General features: G+C 39.4%; 1 protein-coding gene across 3 annotated transcripts in view; it reads right to left on the minus strand.

Annotated features, from left to right (window-relative positions):
* Nucleotides 1-7,473, minus strand: part of SNCA (synuclein alpha) — a 125,687-nt gene extending 118,214 nt beyond the window's left edge. The window contains exons 1-2 of one of the 3 annotated variants that reach the window (XM_057728208.1): nt 7,266-7,422; nt 4,636-4,781 (exon numbers count right to left, since the gene is read on the minus strand). In XM_057728208.1, coding sequence (XP_057584191.1) covers nt 4,636-4,756 — 121 coding nt within the window. In that variant the 5' untranslated portion in view covers nt 4,757-4,781; nt 7,266-7,422. Of the gene's footprint in view, nt 1-4,635; nt 4,782-6,257; nt 6,336-7,265 lie in introns of those variants that run through there. The other 2 variants (XM_057728209.1, XM_057728210.1) reach the window with 2 other exon arrangements.
* Between the last annotated feature and the right edge of the window lie 6,131 nt (nt 7,474-13,604).

The raw sequence follows: 13,604 nt of genomic DNA on the forward strand, positions 1-13,604 counted from the left end.
TCATACAGGAAGCCTTAGCTTATGCAATAAGACAAGGAAATAAAAGGTATCAGATTGGGAAAGAAGAAAGAAAACTGTTAACAGTCAACAAAAAAATCTCCTGGAGCTAATATGTTATTATGGAAAGGTTTCAGGATACAAAGTTAAAAAGTCAATCACCTTCCTTTCTACCAGTAATGAACAAGCAGAATTTGAAAATTAAAAATGCAATACCATTTACATTAGCACCAAAAAATAAAATACCTGCACATAAATTTAACCGACTATATACAAGATCTGTACGAGAAAAACTACAATGCTCTGATAACAAAACCAAAGAACTATCTATATGGAGAGCTAGCTATTTCATGTTCATGGATAAAAGATGCAATATTATCAAAATGTCAGCTCTTTCCAACTTGGTTTATAGTTCAATGTAATCTCAATCAAAATCCCAGCAAGTTATCTTGTGGATGTTGACAAACTGATTCTAAAGTTTATGTGGAGAGGCAAAAGCCCCAAAATAGCCAAAGCAGTACTGAAAAAGAACAAAGTTAGAGGACTGATACTACCAAACTTCAAGACTTAATATAAAGCTACAGTAATCAAGACAATGTGATATTGGTGAAAGAATAAACAAATAGATCAAGGGAGCAGAAAAGAGAGCCCAGAAATACACCGACATAAATATAATCAACTGATTTTTGACTAAGGAAAAAAGGCAATAAAATGGAGCGAAGATAGTCTTTTAAACAAATGGTGCTAGAACAAATGGACATCTACATGCAAAAAAATAATTTTATACACCAACTTTACACCCTCCACAAACAAAAAACCCAAAATGGATCATAGCCTTAAATGTAAAATGTGAAACTATAAACCTCCTAGAAGATCGCATAGGAAAAAATCTATATAACCTTGAGTATGGCAATGACATTTTAGTTATAACACCAAACACATGCTCCATGAAATAAATCATTAATAAGGTGAAATTCATTTAAATTAAAAGTTTCTCTTCAATGAAAGACAATGTCAAGAGAAAGAGAAAACAATCTACAGACAGGAAAATATTTATGAAAGATACATCTGAAAAAGACTGTTGTCCAAAACAGACAAAGAACTCTTAAAAACCAACAGTAAGGAAACAAATAACCTGGGCTCCCTAGGTGGCACAGTGGTTGAGAATCTGCCTGCCAATTCAGGGGACACGGGTTCGATCCCTGCTCCAGGAAGATCCCACATGCTGTGGAGCAACTAAGCCCATGTGCCACAACTATTGAGCCTGTGCTTTAGAGCCTGTGAGCCACAACTATTGAGCCCATGTGGTGCAACTACTGAAGCCCACACACCTAGAGCCCATGCTCCACAACAAGAGAAGCCACGGCAATGAGGAGCCGCGCACCAGCGAAGAGTAGCCCCCACTCACCGCAACTAAAAGAAAGCCTGCACACAACAAATAAAACAAAAAAATAAATAAATAATAAATTAATTAATTTAAAAAAAACAAATAACCTAATTAAAAAATGGGCCAAAGAGCTTAACAGACACCTCATCAAAGAAGATGTGCAGATGGCAGATAAGCATTTGAAAAGGTGCTCCACATCTTTTGTCATCAGGGAAATGCAAATTAACATAATAGTGAGATGCCACTACATACTTATTAGCATGGCCAAAATCCAGAACACTGACAACATCAAATGTTGTTGGGCAAGAGAGCAACAGGAACTGTCATTAATTGCTGTTGGGAATGCAAAATCATGCTGCCCCTGTGGAAGACAGTTTGATGGTTTCTTTAAAAACTAAACATTTTTACCAATATGACCCAGCATTTGTGCTCCTTGGTATTTACCCAAAGGAGGTAAAAACTTATGTCCACACAAAAACCTGCACACAGATGTTTATAGCAGCTTTATAATTGCCAAAACTTGGAAGCAACCAGATGTCCTTCAGAAGGTGAATGGAGAAACAAACTGTGATACAGTGAGACAATAGAATACTATTTGGCACTAAAAAAAAATGAGCCATTAAAATACATGGAAAAATCTTAAATGCTCATTATTAAGTAAAAAGGGCCAATCTGAACAGGCTACATAATATATGATTCCAATGATATGACATTTTGGAAAAGGCAAAACTATGGAGTGAAAAAGATTAGTGGTTGCCTGGGGCTAGGGGAAGGCCATGAATAAGCAGAACACAGAGTATTTTTAGGACATTGAAAACACTCTATATGATATTATAATGATGAATGCATATCATTATACATTTGTCCAAACTCACAGAGTATACTATACCAAGAGCGAATCTTATAGGGACTTTGGATGATTATGATGTGTCAGTGTATGAACCATCTGGTGGAGGATGTTGGTAACGGGAGAGGCTATGCATGTGTGGGGTAGGTGGTACGTGTGAAACCTCTGTACTTTCTTCTCAATTTCTCTGTTAACTTAAAACTGCTGTAAAAAACAAAGTCTTTAATTTTTTAAAGTATGCATTATTACTCATACGTTCTGCTTTATTGTGACATTCTCACCAAAACTCTGCAGGGCAGTTGCAATTACCCAAATCATATTTTTACAAATGAGGAAAGTGATGCTTAGATATGTTAAGTAACTTCCCCAGTATCCTAGAGGTGTAGCCTGGAGTGGAATTTAAGTTTGACGTTAAATCTGTGTTTTTTTCCTACTTTATCAGGAGTCAGCAAACTATAGCCTATGAGCCAAATAAATGCCCCAATTCTTTTGGTAAGTAAAGTTTTGTTGGAACATAGCCACCCTAATTATTGTCTATGGCTGCTTTCACACTACAAGAGCAAAGTTGAGTAGATGAAACAAATATCATAGCCTAAAATATTCACTATCTACTCCTTTACAGAAAAAGCTTGCCAACACCTGAACTATACTATTACGTCTTCATGGTCACTCTTCATCCTGAATCCTGTATTTGTGTTCAACTTTTAATTGACTTGAAAACATAACTGATAGTTTATAGAATGCACTATGTGTTAAACACCAAAATAAACATTGAAGATGATTTTTAAAAACATGTGACATACAAATTAAAACTTCATATGATAATCTCAGAGCAAATAACAGAATTAATCTCTAAAAAATAAAATAATTTTATTTGCCCAAACTCATAGTTGACAATAGAAACAAATATAACGTTTTTTAGATGATAATCCTGCTTATTACCTGGAACACAGCAATGTATTAACCTAATATTCAGTAGTTTCTGTGCTCCTTAAAAACTAATAAAGTGGATATTATCATACTAGAAAAGCTCTAAAGTTACTAAGCTATAAAGTAACTGAAATCAAAGAATAGTTGCAAGCATGTACTTGCACAACTTGGAAAACTGAGGACAAATATGAAGACATTGATTATCCACATCTCGTTGATTCAGTATCCTAAATTCCATCTAAAAGATATAATCCACACTCCACAAAAAAAACTTGAAATTAACACATCGATTTTTTTCCTCTTGTAACATCTTTTAAGCCAATGATTTTCTGAAAATATGTTTTAAGTTAAAGTGATTTAACTAGATATCTGTGGTAAGGTTAAGTCAACATAAAAAGTTTATGAACAGTGAGAAAAAAATATGAGACGCATTCATAAAAATCATTCCAAGTATAACTTTTCTCCAGGCTATCTATGTTGGAGAGAAGGTGTAGCTTTCTTTTCCCCCACAGACACAGGCCGGGGATTCTATGCCTCCCAATATGCTCACCCTCCACTATATCACTCATCCTTTGGCTACTGTTGCTACAACTGCTACCAGAGAATGTGGAAGAGCTCGGAGGAGAAAGAGGAGAGGCAGAATGGGCAGGGGGTAAGTGTGGGCGTATGTGTGTGCCTGTGGATGAGTGTGTGTCTATTTGTGTCTACTCCTTCCCCAAAGAATTTGAGGTGATTTGTAAAATAACACCAAACCCAACCCAGTTCAAGATAAAGAAAAGAGAGTCAGAGTCTATAAGAATACTCTGAGTGGGAATTTATAAACAAGTAGAAATGATGAGCAACAATCTCATCATTTATTGTGTGTATCACTTGGTAAATGAACTACATAAATGTTTCAGAAATAATAGCAGCTGTCAAGCACTTTCTTGAGCTTAGTCCCCAGCTTACCAAGTGGTAACAAGAAGTAACTCCACCAAAGACTTTTTTGTCCTTTCCTTTTTAGGACCACAGTAGGTGTCTCTTTTCATATCTCAAGGTTATATCAAAGTCTTAATTTTAAATTAGAATACATTAAAATTAGCATATATTATTCATGATGATAAAAGAAATCAAAAGCCCATGAGTGAGTCTGATTCTTAAAATAGTCTTGATTATTTTTTAAGACTGAGTTTTAAAGACTGTCCTCAGAGCTGTAGTTACTTATGCATAGAAACATTCATTTTAAAACAGAAAGTCCTAAGTATTACTACAAAATTAAGTAATCTGGAAAAACAAAATAGCCACTTTTTTTCACTATTAGCTCAAACATATACACACATTCACCTACCTACACATACCTTTGATTCAGTCCATCATTTTGACAAGTGAAGATGCAAAACTGAATCAAGTGAGAAATATCAGCATTTAAAACATCAATCATCCTAAATCCATCAGTCATAAATAAATATCAAAGTGACATTTGGGGCTTACCTACCTACATAGAGAACACCCTCTTTTGTCTTTCCTGCTGCTTCTGCCACACCCTGTTTGGTTTTTTCAGCAGCAGCCACGACTCCCTCCTTGGCCTTTGAAAGTCCTTTCTTGAATACATCCATGGCTAATGAATTCCTTTACACCACACTGGAGAACACAAAATACACTCTGAGAACTTTTGGGTAAAACAAAATGAAATTAGAACCACCCAGGGTAAAAACTACTGAAAAATCAGTAGAATCCCCAAAAGTGTGGGATTCTTTTAAGTGTGCCTCCATTTCAACCACTGGACAAAGCAGCCTTTTTTTAGCTTTTGCATTAAAAATTTAGCATCTCCCATCCATCTTGGCTGGTAAAAGTCTAGCCGCCTAAACATGGATTAGGATGAATCATCTGTGCTGTTCTTACTGCATTTCCGAGGTAGAGTTGCATGAAAAGATGAACCCCTCTTTTAACTTCCCAGGGTCCAAATGGTGACAGTATAACTTAGAAGTACGTATGGAAGGCAGATCAGAGGAAAAGGAAAGGGAGCTGGAGGCACGGGGTCAGGGACACTTTTAAAATAAATTCCAGAAAGCGGCTAACAGGTCAAACGTGAGGAAGGGAGGGAGGGAACTACTCACTCTGGGTGTGGCTGAACCTCAGGCCAACTGCGAGCCCACCCGAACTCGCCCTAACCCACCCGACCAAGCACCCAGCCCTCTGCTATCTACCCTGAGCAGGCAGGCGCGTGTTCACACCCGCGGGCAGTCTCGGGAAGCGCGCCAGCTCCCCGAGGGGGCGTTCTCAGCGCGCTGAACCCGCCACCCACCCCGCGCCCGCACCTGTTAACCCCTTACCACCTGTGGACTTGCCCTCTCTATGCTTTGCCAAACACAGCCTGCTTACTTTACAGAAAGCACAGAGAAGACGGACTGGGGGGATTTAAGGAAAGCGAAAAATAAAAGTTGAACACTCATACTCCATCTAGCACCCTCGCGTTTCTCCAAGGAATAGCTTATCCCTGCAAATCTTGACCTCTCAGCCTTTGAGGACAAGAAGAGGGGAGTGCCGAAAGCAGGAGGAAAGCCAGGTTAATTTACTTTCCTAAAGCTCACCATAAGGATAAGAACCCACCTCTGAGAGAGGCTCGACTACAGCGGGTCCTCACTGCAGCACCAACCCCCCCCCCCCCCCCCCAGGCGTCCTCAATGATTCTTCTCCCACCAGGTTTTCTCCATGATTTCCTAAAGCTGCCCATTTAGAGCCACAGGTACTTACCTGATTCCCTAGACTCCTCAGAACTCCGATTCCTCCCCCACCCCCACTTTAAAAAAAAATTTAAAACAATTCCCAAATATTATTTAAGTGGGAAGAGGGAGGATAAAGAACGCACAGGAAGGGTGGAGGTGGCACCAGAAGAGGGACGGTCCCCAGAGGAGGCAGCTGTCAAGCCTGCGAGGAGAGGCTGGGGGCGTGGGAGGCAAACCCGCAAACCTGTCGTCGAATTGCCACTCCCCGTCCCCCGCGCGAGAGGATTCGAGAGAAAAAGATAGAAGGTCGCAAGGGAAGGCGAAGAGAAGAGCGCCAGGGATGCTAAAGGCAAGGCTTGGTCCCCGGGTCCGCTCTAAAGCCAGCACACACCTCACCCCACGGCGCCGCGCTCTGCCGCTCGCCCCCTCTCCTTCTACTCGTCGTGGCCCTCCTCCTCCTCTTCTTCGTCCTCCTTCTCCTCCGCTCACCGCCTCCGCAGTTGATTTGTCAGCTCCTCTCCCCGCCCCTCTCCCGGCTCTCGCTGCTTTCCCCGCCGCGTGCTCTCCACTCCTCTTCTCAGATGGGGATGGGGATGCGGGTGGGAGGAGCCTGTACCTCCAACTTCGGCTTCCCGCCTGGTCCTGGGAGACGGGAAGGGAGGGTGTTCTGCAGTTCACCTCAAGTTCAGGGTCACGGGGGCTCTCGTGGAGATTCGGAGCGGTTAGGCTTGGGGACCGATGTCTCTCCCTCTTTCCCATCCCCCCCTTCTTCCCTGTCTCCGCCTTTCCCTCTGGTTCCTCACGGGGACCCCCACGTCAGAACCATCCTGGGGAAGTGGGAGTCTGAGGGATCGACCACCAAAGATAGAGCCAGTCTCTCGGGGAGCTGCTGAAGGAGACAGACAGCTTAGGAAGGGTGCTCACATCGGCACTGCCATGAGCACGTTTCCCTCGGATCGCTGAAATTTGATTAGTGGTCGTAGGACATAACGTTAACGATGCTTTTGTTTCAGTATCCTCCAGATTTACATTTGCTCTTAACCTCTCATGAGCCCGAAATGGTCTCGCAGGTGGAGAGGAGACTAGTAAAGAAGAGTTACAGGTTGAAGAGGCGGCAGGAGGCTCGTCAAATCCTCCCCCCACCCCACCATCACCATTTTCTTTTCCACCAATCAGCGGCTGCCAGACGCTGATTTTTCCCATCAGTGGAACAAGGAATAAATATTCCCCAGCCGTCGAAACCAAGCGGCTGTTAAGGCTTTTTGTACTCAGAATGGAATTTACTCTCCAGATTCAAGTGCCTGGATGGAAGAGACAAATCCAGCGTGAGATTCTCCTGAACCAGCATATCCAATTTCTCCGGCGCCTTCTGAAAAGGGAGATTCCACACACCACTCACCTTTCTGACTTCTGATTCCCGTTGTCCTCGGTACTGACACGCCACCCCATCCCACACACAGGCACACAAACAGACACATGCACACGCACGAGCTTCAAGACAATTTTTGCATTGTTTAACACAGCTTCACCTTTCAGAGCTGGAGGGAAAACAGCTGTTCCTGGATCACACCAGCGTGGAGAACCAAGCTCCTCCCCCTAACAGACTGCCTCTGCTTTCTTTGCCTGGAATGGGAGGATGCTTTTAGAACTGGAAGGGAAAAACAAGTCTTTGCTCTATGTTTTTTGTCTGTGTTGTGTTTATTTTTTGTAGGGGGAAAAAAAAAGCAAGGAGTGATCCTTGCACTCACATTCTGAAATGTGAGTAAAAAGCAGTTTAAATCTACAAAACAACCATTTGAAACCAAAAGAAACTGGAAGTATATCTGTTGCTTAAACAACTCCTTGCACTATTGGTCCACCCATTTAAAAAGCAGCCTTTCCAAAATGTTCATATTTTGTTTCCTTGGGATCAGAGAAAGTAGGTTAAACTTGGGAGTTGGTGTGCTTTCTGGCTTTGAGAGCTTAAACAAGTTATGTCCTTCTATTCAGTTTTCTCTTGTGAAGGGGAGATGAACCAGGAGGATCCCTCTCTTTTCAACTTTTTATTATAGGTTATGTTCAAACATACAAAAGTAGAGAGAATAAATAACTCTCAGTGGAATATCACCCAACTTCCACTATTTTCCAAAGCATGATTCATCTATAGTCTCATCCACTCCCTGTTTTTTATCACTACTCCCTTCCCCCATTTTTTTACTAAATCCCTCAAATTACAGATTTTGATACAAAATATCTTTCCATATGTAAATAATTAAGCATGCATCCATAAAATATAAGAACTATTTTAAAACAAACACAGTGTTTCGATGGTCTTTTTTAAAAATGTAAGTAAAATTTACATGCAGTGGTATGCTCAGTTCCAAAGTGTTCCTTTAAATCAGTTTTGAAAAATATATGCATTAATGTAATCCACACTATTTTGAAGAAATAAAACATTTTCATCCCCCAGAAAGTTCCCTTATGCTCTTTTTAGTTGTACATATTCTAGAATTTTGTAAAAATAAAACTGTACATTATGAACTTTTTTTTGGATTTCTCTGGCTTCTTTCACTCAGCCTAATATTTGTGAAGTTCATTCATGTCGTTGCATGTATCAATAGTGTTTCTTTTTATTGCTTTCAATTGTTTCTTTTTAATGTTTTCCATTGTGACCCATCACAACTAGTTATTTAATAGAAATTTTCATAAATACTTAATAATCAATTATATGAAATATTTACAGTTTTACAGGGACCTCCTTGAGAAGTCAAAGGGATAAAGTGACAGATGTTTTAGGCCCTGTGCAGACCAAAGAGAGAATTATTTTCGAGTGGTTGTTACATTTTTGTGCTTCTTATAGCATAGTATGATTCCACACCTTTATATGGTACTTTATGCTTGGCAAAGAACTAATGTATGATCATTTAATCATAACAAGTGGGTAAGTTATGTTTTATTATGTACCTTTTGTAGACAGGGAATCTGAAGCTCAAAGAATTTTGGTAAAATGCAGAAATTGCATAGCATTTAAGTGGCAAAGCTGAGTTAATCCAGCAGGAACTGTTTCAAAAGGCACAATTGTCTCCTGAATTGGCAGTGCTCTCTGGAGCCTTACAGATTGGGCATAGGATAGGGTGGGAGGTAAAAAGTGGGACCCAGTTTTGTTAGAAATAGGCTTTGAATTTGAATGTAACAATGGAAATCAAGAAGAATTTGTGTTCTAAAACATTGTATTCATATTTGAAATGTTGCCTTTTCTATACTGGTAATTATAGGGGTAGAAGATTCCTTATCACCCACAAAAAAAAAATTAAAAAATAATTTTTTGTCATTTAAAATTTGTCTGTTTTACTCCTCTTTTCATCCCTCAAAGTGAACACAGTAAGCATTCAATAAACTTTTAACTACTGGTGATATAAATAGTGACATTTCTTATATTCTACCTGTATTCTCTTAGCTCAGTATTCCTACGGAGGCAGAACTACTCAAGAACAAAGAAGGGAACCAAAAGTTAATAAAGACTTTTTAAAAAATTTTCATCATTCATTGACAACATAGCCTTGAGAAAACTTTTACCTGTTTGAATATAATTTTAAAATTTAAACTAAAAAAAAAATTTTAACTCATTGAATGTCCTGTACCTCATAAGGAAAATAGAAGGATAACCTATGGGGAGGCATTACTGATGTGCATATTTTGTTAATGACTACACTCATGTTCGTTTTTCTGTTTGATAAATGAAATATAAATATTTTGCTGCTTTTTAATAGGATTGTTTTTGCCGAGACCAGCTCGGCGACTCGAGGTGAGTGACGGGTGCCACAAGCTTGAAGAAGACACAGACACAGACTGAAGAGAAAAGTGGGACCGGGGGGCTCAAGACCTCTCGGATCAAGAGCCCCACTGACTCATCCCAGGCTGCTTTTATTGAGTTCGTGGGCTAACATTCTCAGGTTACACTCATAAACAGTCAAAGGCCTCACATGATTGAGGCAATTATCTTTGTTTACTTCCTGGGTCCGAGTTGAGCAGGTGTGGATTTGAGCTGGGGGTGGAGAGCAAAACAGCCCTGGGGGTAGGAGACCTCTCTCAGATATTGGGGGTCTGTGCCCCACCCATGTTGGCCCCTCTGCGACTGTGCCTGTCTTAGGTTGTTCCTCCCTTGAGGAATCTTACCCGTCTCTGGCTAACCAGTCATCCTCCAGGGCCAAACACGGTGATATAAGGAAGGTTCTATGCACCACCCCTGTTGGCCCCTCTGCAGCTGTGCCTGTCTTAGGTTGTTCCTCCTCTGAGGAATCTTACCCATCTTTGGCTAACCAGCCATCCCTCAGGACCAAACAGGGTGATATTAGTCTCCAGGCCCTGCACCCTCAGCTCCTCCACTGCTCAAGCAGGATATTCTGAATCCCATCGCTCGGCCCACATACTTTAACATTTTCAAGGTTTCAGAAAGGTTCCAGAATGTCTTCCCACATATTTTATCTAAGGTTAATAGAGTAAGTTAGCTAAAGATTAACATTCTGTGAAATGCATGATGAACCTAGGCTCTCCTTGTCTTCTCCATAAAACAACTGATTTCTTAGGTGTGCCATGTGGTAAGCTTGAGCTGCAAAGTGGAATGACATGAAAAATAAGGAAGCTTCCCATGACTATGTACTAAAGGAAGGATAAGAATTGCTTTAATGTGTCTAAGTAGGAAAATACAATCTTTACTAACTTTGAATAATATTCCATTTGTTGTGAACACAAGGAGCAATATGATGTTGATTCTTGTGTCACTTGTTTCTTATTCTCTGCCCACACGTTCCTCTCATCTTCTGTAGATGTAAGAAAAAACAGGAGGTAGTGAGATCTTGGTAGCCTTCTCTTGTGATTTCATAGTGGGCACACAAGGGAAAGCCTAATGTATACAGTTGGGATGGCGTTGTGTGTGATTTTGGAAAGGGTTGCGCCTGAGACGGCAGTAGCATTACTCCAAAGAGATATGAAAAGCAATAAAGAAGATGTATAGAGTCCAAAGAAGATTATCTAATTTGACCTTATGGACAACTTCATGTTGTTTCTACAATACCATATGCAGCAAAAAATAATGGACATTTATTCCAGCACATAAATATGATAATGTAATTATCATATTTATTAATACTGTAATATATCCTCAATAATGTCAAATGACCATAAATTGTAACCATAAGAAAGTACCATGTGAAATATATAAAATTCAATTGGGTATCATTTTAAATATCCTTGTGGTTTTTGGTGCTAAGAATATTAAGACATGCAAGATTCCAAGATTAAAGACTTTAAAGCTAGATAGAAAAGATGTTTAAATATTGGGAGATCCAAAAGTTCAAATAGATGGCCAACAGGCACATGAAAAGATGTTCAACATCACTAATTATTAGAGAAATGCAAACCAAAACTACAATGAGGTACCATCTCACACTGGTCAGAATGACAATCATTAAAAAGTATACAAATAGGGCTTCCTAGGTGGCACAGTGGTTGAGAATCCACCTGCCAATGCAGGGGACACGGGTTCGATCCCTGCTCCAGGAAGATCCCACATGCCATGGAGCGACTAAGCCCGTGTGCCACAACTACTGAGCCTGCACTTTAGAGCCCGTCAGCCACAACTATTGAGCCCATGTGCTGCAAATACTGAAGCCCATGCGCCTAGAGCCTGTGCTCCGCAACAAGAGAAGCCACAGCAATGAGGAGCCTGTGCACCACAACTAAAAAAAAAAGAAAGCCCACGCAGAGCAAAAAAGACCCAACACAGCCAATAAATTAATTAATTAATTAATTAATTAAAAAATAGTATGCAAATAATAAATGCTATATAGAGAAATGGTACAAATCAACCAGTTTGCAAGGCAGAAATACAGACACAGATGTAGAGAACAAACATATGAACACCAAATGGGGAAAGCGGGGGTGGGGTTGGGGTGGGATGAATTGAGAGATTGGGATTGCCATATATACATTACTAATAAGAAAAAAATATCAAATTGTACACTTTAAATACATGCAGTTTATCATATGTCAATTGTATTTCAATAAAAGTTCTTAAAAAAAGAGAATAAGACTGATCGTCCCATCTTAAAAAATAAATAAATAAATAAATGCTGGAGAGGGTGTGCAGAAAAGGGAACTCTCCTACCCTGTTGGTGGGAATGTAAATTGGTGCAGCCACTACAGAGAACAGTATGGAGGTTCCTTTAAAAACTAAAAATAGAGTTACCATATGATCCACCAATTCCGCTCCTGGGCATATATCTTAAATTCCATAATTCAAAAAGATACATGCACCCTAATGTTCATTGCAGCACCATTCACAATAGCCAAGACATGGAAGCAACCTAAATGTCCATTGACATATGTATACAATGGAATACTACTCAGCCATAAAAATGAATGAAATAATGAATGCCATCTGCAGCAACATGGATGGACCTAGAAATTATTATACTAAGTGAAGTAAGTCAAAGACAAATATCAAATGATATCACTTATGTGTGGAATCTAAAAGAATGATGCAAATGAACTTATTTATGAACAAGAAACAGACTCACAGACAAAGAAAACAAACATCATTATCAAAGGGAAAGGCAGAGGGAGGGATAAATTGAGAATTTGAGGTTAACATATATATACTACTATATATAAAATAGATTAAAAACAAACAAGCATCTACTGTATAGCACAGGGAACTATATTCAATATCATGTAATAATCTATAATGGAAAAGGAATCTGAAAAAAGAATATATATATTCTGAATCACTTTGCTGTACACCTGAAATATTGCAAATCAACTATACTTCAATTAAAAAAATTTTAAAAATTAAAAATGAAACAATTCAAATAACTTTAGTATTAGAAGGGAAAATGTATTTATGAACTCAAGAAATTAGTAAGTATGGTAGACTTCAGAAAGTGGAGGTACTGGGTACAAGTTAAATGCAGGGACTTATCTAGGTTCTACTTCTTGGTAGCCAGACTGACAGCAAGTATCCAAACTCTCTAATCTAATTTTCTTATCTGTGAAATGGAGATGATACCTTGTGTGATTGTTGTAAGGAATAAATAATATGCTCTTTAGAAAAGAACCAAGCACAGTAGGATTTCTCGATACAAGTAGCCATTATTATTATCTAGCTTCTATATTTTAGGGTGCCCTAGGAAACACTTTGTTTCATTGTAGTTTTCAACATTATTCCCAGCCCTCCCCAACCTCCCTTCCCACCCACAACACACCTGAGGTATCAGATGCCTCCCCATCAGTAACTTTGGCTTACTACGGCAAGTAAAATATTTCCAACCACGGATGGAAGTTGTGGGGAGATTAGAGTGTGGGAAGTCAAGAGACATTGATAATGGTCATTAGCTGAAAATCGGCCAATATCTCTTTTCTCTCCTTAATGTGTAGATTACAATAACAACATCACTCATGGCAATTCGCTTCAGGAGCCTGAAGAAATAGAGTAATAGAAATATATTTCTGTCTTTATTGATAGTTTTACATTCTTGAAACCTGGTTTCTTTAAAGGCGTGGTGGCAGAGTTCTGTACGAATTGCTTTAATTTTCTAAGGGAGAAAAATAAAATGATACAACAAATGGTGTTCCAAGTTTGCCAGACTCATTGTGACAGGAGCTCTGAAGGGCTTCAGAATGAATATCCAGTTCAAAGATAAACTCAGCCTCTAATGTTCCAGGTGAGTGAAGAATAGACAGACTGATGAGACAGTGACAG

The sequence above is a fragment of the Hippopotamus amphibius genome, chromosome 3 (assembly GCF_030028045.1).
Source record: "Hippopotamus amphibius kiboko isolate mHipAmp2 chromosome 3, mHipAmp2.hap2, whole genome shotgun sequence".
NCBI lineage: Eukaryota > Metazoa > Chordata > Mammalia > Artiodactyla > Hippopotamidae > Hippopotamus > Hippopotamus amphibius.